Here is a 14,402-nt window from a genome sequence, read left to right as displayed (position 1 = left end):
TATCAAAATGCTAACAGTAATTATTAACACTGTTATTGCTTCCTCAGGCACAGGGTCACTCAGAACAGTGGTAATAAATAGGTCAGGACACAGAGAAGACCTATGTGGTCCTCCTAGGTCTCTTATTTCCTGCTCATGTAACTTTGGGCCATAGTCAACTATTTACAAAAGGAATATATTACCATTTTCAGGGTTGCTGTGAGAGTAAATTAAATATTGTGTATAGAAACAAATCCTCAACTGGCAAAGTGTCAAAGAGATATAAGGTATTAGTATTGCCATAGTAGCAATAACTGTTGGTGGGCCCGTTCCTAAATGTTTTACTCACTAACTGCAGATCTTCACATTAGTCACTGAGGCTCAGAGAAACTAAAGACCTAGAGTCACACAGGTTAAAAATGGCCATGCCAACATGTGTGAATCCAGGTCTATCTGATTCCAAAGTCAAATGCTGCCAACCATGTCTTTACAACACCTCCTGGGATTATTATAACTCTGTATTATATCATACATTCTATCTATCATGTAATATCATTTACCATAGTATAGGGCAGACTTTCAAAAACATCAGTTCCTTTTTATCTTCTCCTTCACCACAAATCCCATCAAGAATGAGAAGCCTAATTCAGCCAATACTTCAGAAGACTCTGATGATTAAGATCATTCCTCTTGAAACTGCATTTCCTCTATATAGCAAGCTATCAGTTAGAAGCCACCAGGATGATGGCAACGATGATGGTGATGATGGTGGTGGTGTGTGTGTGTGTGTGTGTGTCCACACATAACATACACATGCTCAAAAAAAGAGAATTAAATCACTATGACCAATTCGTCCCTAGTGAACTGCCATGAGATGGCAAAATTCAAAATTACAGCACAATGGATGGCTTTCAGGAACAGAGCACCACCTGCTGGTTTGAGTATCCCAGTATCTCCATTATCACAATTACACACAATCCCCGCCATGGCCGTGTTCTCCCCACATGGTTCACACTCACCTCACTAAACAGTTCAGCGTTGGTCTTGGCCTTCACCAGCTGAGGCACATCTTGCGGCAAGGTGTAATTCAACTTATTTTTCTCATAGTCGGCGCGGTAATTCACCTGTTGGATTTAAAATACATTTGCAGGGGTTTTCTATGGGGAGAATATTCTGTTTTCCCTCTTCCCCCTGAGACTCGCTGCTGAGAAGGAGTTTCTGGAAAGGACTTTGACAAGGAAGCCTGTAATTTGAGTAATGTTTTAAATGAGTGGATTGAAGATGACAAACCAAAAATTAGACAACTGAAAGGCCCATTCAAATTTGTGAGTTTGCAAAACAGTTCTCTGTGACTACTTCACCAACTCTCGTTCCTTGCACTGGAGGATAGAAAACTTTTTTTCTTGGCAGTATTCGAGTTTGAACTCAGGGCCTCGTGCATGCTAAGCAGGCACTCTAACCCTTGAAGCACACTCCCAACACCCCTAGCTCCCTTTTTGTGGGACTAAGATTTGAACTCAGGACTTCGTGCAAAGCAGGCCCTCTACCGCTTGAGCCACACCTCCAGCCCTCTAGACCTTTTCTGAATAGGTTCTCACATTTATGCCTGGCTGCCTGGACCTATTTATGCTTCTCGAATAACTGAGATGACAGGCATGTGACACCATGCCCAGATTTTTATTGGTTAAATGGGGTCTCACAAACTTTTCTTTTTCTGTTGATGCCTGGGGCTGGCCTGCAACCACAATTCTCCTGATTTCCACTACCTACCAAGTAGCTAGGATTACAGCCATGAGCCACCACACCTGGCTGGAAATACTCTTTTTTAAACTTGCTACAGTGCTGAACATCTTGTTATGTGCAGGGTAGATACTCAACAATAATTAATATTATTAGTGATAACAATAATTGACAATGCATAATTATCAAATACACATTTGAAGGAAAAAGACATCTTAAAGCACACTCACACAAAGGAGCTAAGCAGCATGTGATTTCCTGATGGAAGAATAGAGCATCATTTGAGAAGTAGTCTTGCTCAAAAATTAACTCTGGACCTTAGGTATTGGTAATACTAAGAATTATTATTAGTTTGGGGTTTTTTTATTTGTGTTTTGGGGAGGCAATATATTAAAAGTGTGCAAATATGTTTAACTTTTTTGCCTTTCAGAGATTCACACTAAAATATTTATAGACTAAGTTATACAATAGCTGGAATTTTCTTTAAAATAATAGGAGAGGGGGAAGTGTGTGGGCCTACAGCCAAAGCAAGATGAGCAAGAGTTGATAGCTGTTGAAGCTGGATTGAATGTATTAGAAATTTTCCCTAATAAAATGCTTTAAAGCGGGAGTCATTTCATGGCTGTAAAGACATGCCACCATTAATAAAAGTGAAATCCTTAGGGTTTGGATGTCCTGAGGTCTCACAGCAATCTCATCCAGCTGGACAAGGGCAGGTCCCTTACGTGGCTTAGTTGCTGGGCATTGATTTTAGCTTGAACGATCTGTGGAGTATTGACCACGGAGCTGTATTTCAACTTGGCAATGCTCTGCCTGTAGTTGACCTAGGTAAAAACAGGCATAGGAAGATGTCACTTGCTCATATCTCTAATATTTTCTTGGCTCCCTTCCCCAAATCTACAGAGTGGCAATTCTCAAATTCCTAGAAAAATAATAAGATTCCAACTGGATAACAGAAAACTCTCAAAGTTGAACAGATAGAAAAACAGTATGTTGAAGAATGAGTGACTTGAACAGGCATTTCATAAAAGCAATCAACTGGCCAGTGAACATAGTAGAAGGTGATTGTCTATATTATTAATCAGAGAAATACATATTAAAACCACAATGAGAAGCCCTGGCACACCCACCTAAAGAGAGAAAAATAAAATTGCTGACAATATTAAGTGTCAGCAAGGATATAGAGCGATGGACATTCAACACTGTTGCCAGAAGTATGGATTGGTACAATTGTGCTTTGGAAACCAGTATGGTATTTGGGTACATACACATACCCCATGTCCCAATAATTCTAATGCACCTGACCAAGATCCAGTGCACAAGAAAGGGAACTTGAGCAGGGGAGTCAAAGCCTAGGTTTGCAGCTCAAGAGTAGATCACAGGGGAAGGGGCTGAGGTGAGCTGAGGAAAGCCCCAGCAACTCACTCGGGGAAGAGGACCTAGGGTGAAAGCAAAGAGGGTTAGGTTGCAGATGGTCAGTGAAATTACTCCTTTCACAATTTCACACCAAGGTGACCCTGATATCCAGGAAAAAGAGGAAGAAGCAAATTCATTCCTAATCCTGTCCTTCCCGTACGCTGCCTGATCCCTTTTATTCATCCACTTATTCACTCATTCACTCCTTTGATAGACAGTCATGGGAGCCTGTGCAGAACAAGCTCTGTCCATGTAGTTGTCTCATGTGAGTCCTTACTCCCAGAACCCCAAACTGATACCATCCCTCAGGACACCTGAGCCTCTCCACACACAGGCTCCAGGTTGGGTCCACTTGCCAGCTGGTCTGTGGCTGCTTGGCTTGGAAGTACCAGATCACCCCCTCACCCCAGGCACAGATATCATGTCTCTGACTGTCTGAAGTCCATAACCCTACCTAGTATCCTGTAGTGTGTGGCAGTCTTTTTAGGCTGGGTTCTACATTCCTACTATCTACCACCATCTATGCCTGGACCTCCACCCAGGGCCCCTGACCTGCTTTCCAGAAGTTATCTCTGCCCTTCCCAGAGACCCCACCTCAGCCACCACCACAATTTCCTACCATTCCCAATCTTTGTCCTTCTATCTGCCTGCTGTTACTACCTAATACTGCTGCCTCCTAAACATGAGTGCCTGCCTTGGGGAGTCTGCAGCCCAAAGGTCACAGATGTCTATGGGAAACAGATCATTATTTGGGTACAAGGCTAAATGCCTAGTTTCATTGTTGGGGAAGTAGTAAGGAGTGGTGGAGACTGTAGCCAAAGGTAGCAGCTGCCACCTAACTCTAGGAGACAATTATCATACATCAATACGGGACACAGAACAGCCGTATTTTCAATTTCAAAGAAACCAGGACCTATGTCATTATGTAAAATATTATAATTTTAAACGCTGGCAAATAAGTCAATATTTTTAAAATTCAGTGACACAAGTGAAATAGACCAAAGGACTACTTTGGGTCCACTGGCCACCAGCATGTGTATTTCATGTCTTCACTGGGAATTGTATTCACTTCATTCTTGCCCGTCCCAACACCAACTAATTATAACCAACACACAAGGAACTTACCATGTGCCTGGCACACTCAAAGTGCTTCACATATACTAACTCATTTAATCCTCCCCATTACCTGAAAGGCATCCCTACCTTACAATGTAGAAACGGAGCCACAGAGACCTAAAGTGACTTGCTCCAAGTCACCCAGCCAGGAAGTGTCAGAGTTGGATTTGAATCCTAGGAGTCTGCTTTGCAATGTGGCTCTTAATCTATGCTCCATAAACCTGGTTTGCCAAAGCTTGTGTGCTCGAGACTGCTGTTATTTCACAGGTGATTGGGGGTTTCCCATAAGCAGAGCCAGCATTTCTCATGCAGGGAAATGTAATCCAGGCACAAACAAAAGACTTACAAGTTAACCTCTCCAAGAGGACCTGGAAAAATTAGTGCTCCTGGGACTGGGCCACAGTGTGTGGATGGATTTGGAGTGAAGGTTAGCACCATTCGGTGCTTTTTCATTAATGATCCAAGAAGAAAAGTTTTTGTATGTCCTGAGTACATAGGGAAAACTAGGAAATATAAAGTCATTTCAATGTCAACTATTAATGAGATTACAGTACTGTGACTTCCTAATGCATTAATTCAGAGGGAAAATTACTATCAACTCATAATAGAGTCTATTAGAATTCAGAATTATGCATGATAAAATGTCACAAAAACTGTATTTTTTAAATGGCATTTTCCTTCCTGATAATTCTGCATTAAGTATGTCACAAAGCACGATTGCTTTTCTCTGCAGGACATAATTAACAGGCTCCATGATTAATCACATCTTTGCAACATCACAAATGCCTGGCCATTGCTTCAGTCTACATTCTGAAGGGTTTCTTTGCTAAAGATAGAGTCTCATTTTCATTCTATTCGTGTTTATAAACCCATCTGAAAAATACTATCTAATTAAGGACCCATGATTTATTTAATTTCATAGCTAATTTCACCACCTTTAAAGCTCCCAGATGGTGAGACCACAAATGGACTCCCCAAACCTCCTGAATACCAAAATCCCTACATGAGAGTTGATAAGCTCAAATTCACACCAGAACCAGGAAAACCAGAGAAGGAAGAGGAGGGTACACTCAGGGAGCAGCCATCACCCAACCCCAGCCATCACTCAACCCCAGCCAATTGTTGCCACAGAGGACCTAGGGTTGCTTTTCCCAGAGTTTTCAGATTTTTCAATAAGAGGTAATAATAGTAATTTTTATGTGAACTCATGATTTCCTCATGTTGGTTCATTTTTTTTAACACTGTATGGTAAAACAAAACACTCCTCTAAACTATCTCTAAACTCAATATTTCTCTTTTGGTATAGATTAATTCTCATATCAGATTTCCCAGGTAGACAAGCTAAATTTCTGGTGTACGATTTGATCCAGAGTCTTCAATAAGCATATATATATAGTAGTGAGTCATGCTATGACAGGAGTACAAAAATGTAGGAATCGACCTCGTTTTGTCTGTGCTCTCAGGCATGATTTCTAGAATTCTACAAAGAATTAAAACTCAAGTTTTAATGACGTGCTTTGAAGAGGCAAGTGTCCCAGGTAAGGTCTGCAGCCAAAAAAAGGAAGGAAGTAACATTGGCATTGTTCAAGTTTGAGGGGAAATGAGTAAGTCAAACCAACACAACTTCCTGGGAAAAGGAGAGGCAAAGGTTCAGCCCTTCTAGCCCTCCATTCCCACCCCTGCTGTGTAACACATTTGAAAAACCCTTTTCATGTAATAGACACCACTTGCCAGTGATTTCTCTTTAGTGTCCCGGACACGGTGTTTACACAACTGTATCCTATTGCTTACTCTGAGTGGGGGGGGAGGAGAGGAGAGGAGAAAAGAGAGAGGAGAGAGAAAGAGAAAGAGAGAGAGAGAGAGAGAGAGACACTACCAATAGGGAAAACCCAGGTCAATCACTGGAGTTGTGCTGATCTCAAAGGAATTGAAGGACAGTAACACTGGACAGTCAATAAAGATATATAGAACTCCATAGCTGGGCTCTGGTGGCTCATGCCTGTGATCCTAGCTACTTGGGAGGCTGAGAACCAGAGAACTGTAGTTTGAGGCCAGCCCAGGCAAATAGTTCTCAAGACCCCCATCTCCAAAATAACCAGAGCAAGAATGGACTGAGGTGTGGCTCAGATAACAGACAGCCTTGACAGCCTTCTTTACAAGTGAAAAGCCCTGAGTTCAAACCCTAGTTCCACTTTAAAAAAAAAAAGAAGCTCCCCTTCATTGACACCAACTCACTTCTGATCAACCTAAGTTGTTTTTAAGATAGTAGATGATTTTTATCCTTTTCTTTAACTTTTCTATAATAAACATGTAGTAAATTTCTTGTGATCATCAAACAATGAATTTAATTAATTGCACAATTTTGTTTGGGACACAAGTAGATTCACTAAATATATGTCCATATGTGTATATACTTTCCAATATGTTCCTGAGAAAAAAGCTAAGTCAACATTACCATTTACTCTTAACTTACATCCACCTATTCACTTCATGTTACTTTATTCTACCCTTATCCTACAGCACTCTAAAGTTTTAAACAAGTCATTGTTTCCATGGAATGGTTCTTATAAATGTTCCCTTTCTCAGTCTTTCAAGCTCTAAGAATTGATGTGCCTGTTTCTTTCCATCTTGCTGCCTAAGAATTTCCCCACAGGAAGGAAATGACAAGTAATAAGACAAACAGGCCTTACATCTTTCAAGGGCACCAGCTTCACTGTTGTTTGATAGGAAGGAGTAAGAGTGGCTGGATAGTTGTAGTCCACAATGTCATGTTTATAATCAGCCTTGTAGGCAATCTGAAACCCAAAGAAAAGCAAAATCAGCCAACACTTTCTTTTGACCTTGTTTGAATGTCATAAGAAATATTTTTTAAATAGCCAGAAACAAAATTAATTCAATTTCTTCACCTCCAAGGAAAATTAAATTATGTTCACACTTTTGCCTTTAATTTGAATTCTTCTTAATTAATCCAAAATTAGTTAACTTTCATCATAGCACATTTATTTTATCTTTCATTTTAATTATGGGACTCCTTGTTGTTTTTGTTAAAGCTGCACACTTACTGTGGGTATATAATGAAAAAAGCTTCTTGGCCAATCCCAAGAAAATAAACGAAAAAACAAGAATCTCCAGAGTATTTCAATTTTTTTTCTAATGGTCAAAAATGACATCTTCAAATGGAGGAACCCTAACATTTATATGTTTTAATAATGAAATCAATTCCCTTGAAGTATTCTTTATCTCCAAGATTTGCAACCTGGTATTTGCAAATCTATGAAGCTGGAATGAAAAGCCAGAGAGACTAGTGGATTCCAGAGACCTGGACTATTTTTTTTTTAACCTATTTTGTTATCCCACTACCTTGACTAGCACCTGGCTAAGTAGATCTTCAATAAATATAATTACTGTAAATCAATAAACTCATCAACTGACTAACCAATTCCAAATAAATTACAAAAGCTTTAGAACCTTGGAGAATTTCAAATATAAATCATGCTCATTCATTTCTCTTCATCTCTCAGAGGCTGAAAATTTTTATCATATTGGATTAATTATAATAGACCTAAGTATTCTTCAAACCAGAGAAAGCCAAGATAATTAAATTGAGCCTTTGAAAATTTTAAGGCATTTTACATATCCTTGGATGTACTGGTTAACATTTGGAAACTCGTATGTGTCCATCTTTACAAACTAGAACAAAAATATTTTTTAAGGGAGATTTAAAAAGAATTGGCTGAATTGTCCATGTCCCACCTGGTAGACCTTTTACAAACCCTTGCATAAAACACTCACGTTGCTGGCCAGGCTGCCAACTTTCAGAGCATGGAGTGTGCGTCTGTCCATACCAACTCCTTCATAGTGGCCTCTCATGTGGTTCTGGTAGTTTTCTTTATATTTATTCTACATGGAAATTCAAAACTTTCAATGAAAATTTTCCAATTAGTTGAAGATAAACTACTTGTTTGAATGCACTAAATCCAAAAGATAAATGATCCAGTATAATCTATTTAAGTAATAGAAATGAAAGCAAAATTTTTTAACAAGTTAAATTTCAAGCAAGAACAAGAACTTGGAGCAAGACAGCAGACAAGCACATAGGAACATGGAGTCTGAAAGGCACTGGGAACACAAAGCAGACTGGATTTGTTTGTTTTTACATATTCAGTTTTAAGTGTATCAGATTTTTTCAATGTGAGAACTTGCCATAGAGTGTGGCACTTGCTAGTGGAGAAGCACTGATTGTGTGGGTGCTGTTGGCAAGCCACAGGCTGGGGGGCTTGGCACAAGTCACTGCATGTCATCATCTCCATTTCTACCCATAGTTGGCCCTATATCTAGGGGATCCATATCCATGGATTTAATCAAGCATGGATCAAAAATATTCAGAAAAAAGACTGCATCTACACTGAACATGTACAGACTTTTTTCTTGTCCCTATTCATTAAATTATCCAGCATAACAACTCTTCACATAGCATTTACATTTTATTAGGTATTATAAGCAATCTGGAGATGATTTAAAACACTTTAAATCACATATATGTAGGTTATATGCAAATGCCACATGATTTTATATTAGAGAGTTAGTATTTTGAGGACTTTGGTATCTGCCAGGGAGGGTTCTGGAACCAATTCCCATGGCTATTGAGGGATGACTGGATATGAAGAATAAAATAAAGTTTTGTAAAATTCTGTGATGTAAAAGTTGATTACTACTGCAACCATATGAAATAATAATGTTATGTTCCAAATCCTTCTTTTCAAGTAAATGGTACAATAAGAAGTCATAAATGGGAAACTGGGCAGCTTCAATGAAGCTTCATTAAAATCACCTTCACTGGTGGGGCACTGAGTGTGCATGCACTGGGAATAGCTAAAGAGAACATGGTTATTATGCATCAGACATGATTCTACTTGTGGGCTCTTCACAAGCTCTAAGATAAAGAGAGAATTATTATCATCCCTGTTTTACAGATAGGCAAAGTGACTCAAAGAGCTGGAACAACCTGCCCAAAGTCAGCTTAGTTGGCTAGCTATGGAAACAATTATATTAGTTCCAAAATTGACTTTCTTAATCATAAATTCACACAAAATAAATTACTCACTGAGCATTACAACCAAGCAGAAGTAAAATCGTACACTCCAGAATAGGTCCTTGATATTCTCAAGTATATATCTTTAGACCTTTACTGAGAATGTCTAACTGCCACTCTAGTATCTATCTGCTCATCTCCAAGAGAGGGAAATAACGTTTGGCTTCCTGGGTGACTAGGAAGTGGGATCGTGGATTGACTCAGAGGCACAAAGTCACATAGAAAAGGGGTGTTGTGTACTCAGCCAGGCTCTTCTGCCAGTATTCATCACCAGGAGTGGAGACTGTGCTGCATAGAAGGGATGCAAAATGACAGAGAGGACAGATCCTGCCCTGACGGCTCAAAGTCAAGAATAGGGGAGAAGAGGGGATGGAGGCATGGGACAGAATTTGACACTACGTAGTCCAACCCAAGCAGGCAATCTTAACCAAAACATGCAGGTACTTGAGCCAAAGAGGCCATGCTTCTCCCAGACACAGGGATATATCCACATCAACTGTCTCTTAGGAGATAGAAACTAAGGTCACAAAAAATGCTCAAGCAAATGCTTAGGCACTGACAACTCACATCACTGGTGAATTGTGAGATCTTGCTCACGCTCCTGAATTGAGGTGTCTCACAGTAGTTGATACTGTGACCTTTACTACCTTCCAGATCCTTCTTATACTCCACCTGAGAAACCAAAACACTCCATGCTCAATAGAACAAAACCCAAAGTCACTCTTGAAAACATCTCCAGGATTCAACTGGAACATTTTCAGAAAACTTTCAACCCAGGATTTTAAAATACCAGGCATAGGATACTGACGAATATGTTTTCCTTTGTAAAAACAAGCAATAAAGTAAATAAGCAATTTCATTCTGAAAACTAAAAGGAATCATTTGAAGGAGAAATCCCTGAGACTCCACACAGCTCAACAACTGACAAAGTTGGGACTGGGGAGGAAGCTGAGTGGTAAAGCACTTGCCTAGCACGTGCAAGGCCCTGGGTTCCATCCCAGCACACAAAAAAGTATTTTTTAAATTGGAAAACTGGATTTTAGAAATCAGGTTGTTATGTTTAGAGGTAAATGTCTTCTTGGGGGATTATAAGGAGATGTCCAGACTTCAGTTAGGTTCTGTTTCTATTTTCTTTTCTCTTTTCCTTTTCTTTTCTTTGGTGTTACTTGTGTTTGCGCTCAGGGCCCCTCATTTGCTAGGCAGGTGCTCCACTGCTTGAGTCACTCCACCAGTCCATGTTCTGTTTCTTGCTTTGTGAGCTAGTTACATGGACGTGTCCACTTGGTAGAGATCCTTCCATTGAACACTTACAATGTATGCTTATCTCTGTACATGTATTTCAATAAAATTGAACAAAAAAGGTACTTTACAAAATAGTATAATAAAGGAGGACACTCTGATGGAGAGTGTTTTTGATTTAAAATAGGTTGGCTACCAGAGCTCCCATGGTGCCAGGGTGGAAGATGTGAAGCTATTGTTATAAAATAGACTCTAAGTTGTCCCAGGTAATTGCAGAAAACAGCTAAGGGTGAGTATCATTAATAGAGGTAGGGCTAGTTTGTCTTACTGGATAAATGTAAGGGAAAAATGAAATTATTTATACTTGTCAGTACTGGGATTTGAACTCAGGGCCTCACATTTGCTAGGCAGGCACTCTATCACTTGAGCCATACCACCAGCCTGGGAAAAATGAAATTAAAAGCTCCCTCTTATCAAAGGAAATGCGACTTGTTATCATGTCTGATAAAACTATATGGTAGGGAAAATGCCTTTTAAAGTATTCAAGATGCATGATAATGCTCACAACACTATATAAAGTAAGAAAATTATAAAACTGCATATGCAATTGAATTCTAAGCTTATAAATATATGTCTTGATATTCATACATTCAGTTATGTATGTTCACTTAGAAAAAGGCCGAAGGATCGATAGTGCTATGCCTGGATGGTAGAGCTGCCCTCCCAGTGTCCTGGTCCCACTTCTGTCCTTCAAAGTCTCTATGAACCAGAACCAGACATTTTACTTTTCCGGGCCTATGCAAAGTGATGGCCTTATGGGTCCAAACAGAGTTAATAAAATGATCCAACAGTAAATATTTCAGTCTTTGCCAATCATATAGCTTTTGTGTCAAGTGTTCAATTCTACCCTTAGAGATGGAAAGTAGCCAGACATTATGTAAGCAAATATGATGTGGCTTGTTCCAAGAAAACATTATTTACAAAAACAGGCTGTGGGCCAGATTTGGAGTTGAGATCACAGTGTGCTGATCTCTAGAGCATCGGAACCATCTGGAACATTTATTGAAATGCAGAGTTCAAGGCTTCAGTAACCATCTATTACTTCAAAGTATCTGAAGCTCATGATCAAGCTCAAGATAGTGTCATCCTGTGATTCTGAACAGTCTAAAGTTGGAGGACCACAGATCAACGAACAGTTTGAGGTAAAGCCCCAGCCTTTAGAGATAAAGAATAAAAATATTCCAAGATGGTTGCATCTCAGTTTCTCAGTTGCAGATCACTTATTATGTGAGTACTTTCCACAGCCACAATTCTTCCTCTTGCAAGAGGAAGAAGCAGCTTAAATAATGTCAGAATCCTGAGAAGTGACGCAAACCAGAGGAGCTGATGGGAAGGAACACTGCGGTGTGAGAAGGACACAGGACTAGAGGAGAACCTTCCTTGTTGAGTAGTCTTAAGAATTCAAAACAGCTTAAACACGGGCTAGATCAAACAACATGCACCTTCCTTCTGGCAGCCAGGTCAGCCTGAGAGGAGAGGCAAATTCTTATGGTTCTAACTCCAACCGTAAAAGAAATCTGATGCTTGAGCCACCCTTCCTGATCTTTGATTTACACTCTATAATAAAAACATACTGTTTTAAAAGTTGAGTCATCTAGTACTCTTTCTGGCAACTAAAAATTTATTGCCTAGCACTTTTGAATATCTATAGCTTAGTGAGGATTTGGGAAGAAAGTTTGGAGCCACCGCAAAAAAGATTTAATTTGTTTGATTGTAGGCTGTCTCATTAATTGCATTTTCCTACGTATTCATTCTTTGGGAACTGGTAAGCCATGAATAGTATGTGTGGTGTCACACTCTTAACCAGCAGTTTTTATTATAGGGCCATCACTGTTTGCTGCGTAGGAGATAAAGGGGGTGACAACACTGTGACTAGCTTCCCCATACACACCTCGCTTGCAAGCTTGTTCACACTCTGAGCCCTTTTAAGAACCAAGTTGTGTTCTGCTGGGAGAGAATGATAATGTGCAGCGCCTTTCATCTTATGGAAGTCCTGCCTGTATTTTATCTGGAAAAAAAAAACACATACAAAGAGGGTTTGAAGTTGTTTCCATCTCTGATAGGAAGTCACTCTGAAATTATCCCAGATTTCATGTTACATTTACTCGAAAGAATTTTCTGAAGGAAAAAAACATTTGTTAACTTTTTCTCCATTAAATCTATAAACTGTTGGTCTTTTTTGTATTAGTTTTTACTGGCCCTTTTCACACTTCATCCTCTTAATTCTGCATGAAAAAAGTGAAATGATCATATCAAGGGATCAAATTCCAACCCCATTTTGGAATCATTTCTCCTCTAGCCTGCTCAGCAATGGCAAGGGGATGATGTCTTGTACTTGCCTTCTCAGGGCAAAAGCAGTGCTGTTCTGGGTAAATGGATACTAACAGAACAGTAGCAGAGTCAAGGAGAAAGGCAAAGCAGTGAAATGAATGCTAGGTTCTAACTAGAGACCAAGTTCAAGTTGGCATGTTAAGATCTGCAGTGAGGATTTCACTTTACCAAGTTTAATTATAGCCTATCTTTCACGGACTGCCAGCTGGCTAACATTCTACAAATAAAAATCATTTATCACTGGGTTGTACCCGGTTTGATAATCATATGACTTGTTTTAATCAGCTCTTCCCTTTAAATGCTCAATTTCTTAGTGGAGTTTTGGTGAAGACTTTCTTAATCTCAGCTTATCTGGCTGGACCAGCATTTGTACTTGCTTCAGATGACCTAAAGTAAGTTGTGCTGTTTGTCCATGTCAGTCTTCTTGGAAGCAGATAAATGTAACTAAACACTGAACAGGAAAAGAAGACATCAGGAATTTGGATGAGACCTGTGGGCTAGGCTAGAATTCTACTTTGGCTCAGCCCCAAAAAATTTATCTGTGTGTAGGTTCAGCAAGGGCAGCTTCAGTGTCTCTTTTCCTTTCCTCTGTATCTGCTGGTTATCTCTACATGGTACTTACATCACTAGCAAGTTCACTGGCCTTCTTGGCATTCTGATAAGCTGGGGTGATCATGGCGGGGAAGCTGCCCTTTCCCCTGGGCTCTTCATATGCTTCCACGTAACCCTGCCAAGCCAATTAAAAATTTTGATTAGCACTGCTCTCCTCCCCAGAATGGGTGGGGACCAGCAATGACTGCTTATAAAGCTTGTTCTCATAGCAACCCATCCACATGGGATGTTCTAGTGATTGCCACAAGAGATGTACTATGTGGTGGCTAAGATGTTAGCCAGGCCCACAGTCAGCACTAAGCAAATGGGAACTATGGTCATCATTATTATCACCATCATCAGTATTTCTACCAAACAAATCTGTACTAGTCCCCCAGTCCCATGCGATACGGGAATGTCCACATCTCAACTCATGCCGGGAAGTCTGCTCTCTTCCAGTAGTCCCAAATACTGCTTTACTTAGACAGATTTATGGACAAGGATGCTTTGACATCCCCAATAATGTCTCCGGAATAGGAGCATAATACAAAGTTTTATAATCTGGCAGTGAAGACCTTCCAATTGCCATCAGATTGTCTGAAATGGGAGTAAATATGTATCTAAAACTAAGAATTACAATCTCACTCTTAATTTTTTTCCTTTCTCTTCCCCACACTGCCCACCCACTCCCACAAGGGAAAACCTTTTATCTCATGAAACCATCATCACAACATCTGACTGGGAAGAGGTCCCCCTTCCCTGGCAGCCAGGTATTCTTCAAGACATGGTCAGCTGTGCCTTCTCTTGGAACTCCCCAAGACTTCCCTCATCCCAGTCC

The 14,402-nt window shown here is 39.9% G+C and overlaps 1 protein-coding gene across 7 annotated transcripts in view; it reads right to left on the bottom strand.

The window, feature by feature from the left end:
• Nrap (nebulin related anchoring protein) overlaps positions 1-14,402 on the bottom strand; it is a 68,077-nt gene that overhangs the window by 40,676 nt on the left and 12,999 nt on the right. For 4 of the 7 annotated variants that reach the window (XM_074078270.1, XM_020166987.2, XM_020166990.2 and 1 more), the window contains 7 exons: positions 13,596-13,700; positions 12,534-12,650; positions 9,911-10,015; positions 8,044-8,151; positions 6,942-7,046; positions 2,445-2,543; positions 999-1,103 (listed from right to left, as the gene is read on the bottom strand). In XM_074078270.1, coding sequence (XP_073934371.1) covers positions 999-1,103; positions 2,445-2,543; positions 6,942-7,046; positions 8,044-8,151; positions 9,911-10,015; positions 12,534-12,650; positions 13,596-13,700 — 744 coding nt within the window. The remainder of the gene's footprint in view (positions 1-998; positions 1,104-2,444; positions 2,544-6,941; positions 7,047-8,043; positions 8,152-9,910; positions 10,016-12,533; positions 12,651-13,595; positions 13,701-14,402) is intronic. The other 3 variants (XM_074078271.1, XM_074078269.1, XM_020166988.2) reach the window with 2 other exon arrangements.

This window comes from Castor canadensis, chromosome 7 (assembly GCF_047511655.1).
Source record: "Castor canadensis chromosome 7, mCasCan1.hap1v2, whole genome shotgun sequence".
Taxonomy (NCBI): Eukaryota; Metazoa; Chordata; class Mammalia; order Rodentia; family Castoridae; genus Castor; species Castor canadensis.
This window is presented reverse-complemented; position numbering and strand designations above follow the sequence as displayed.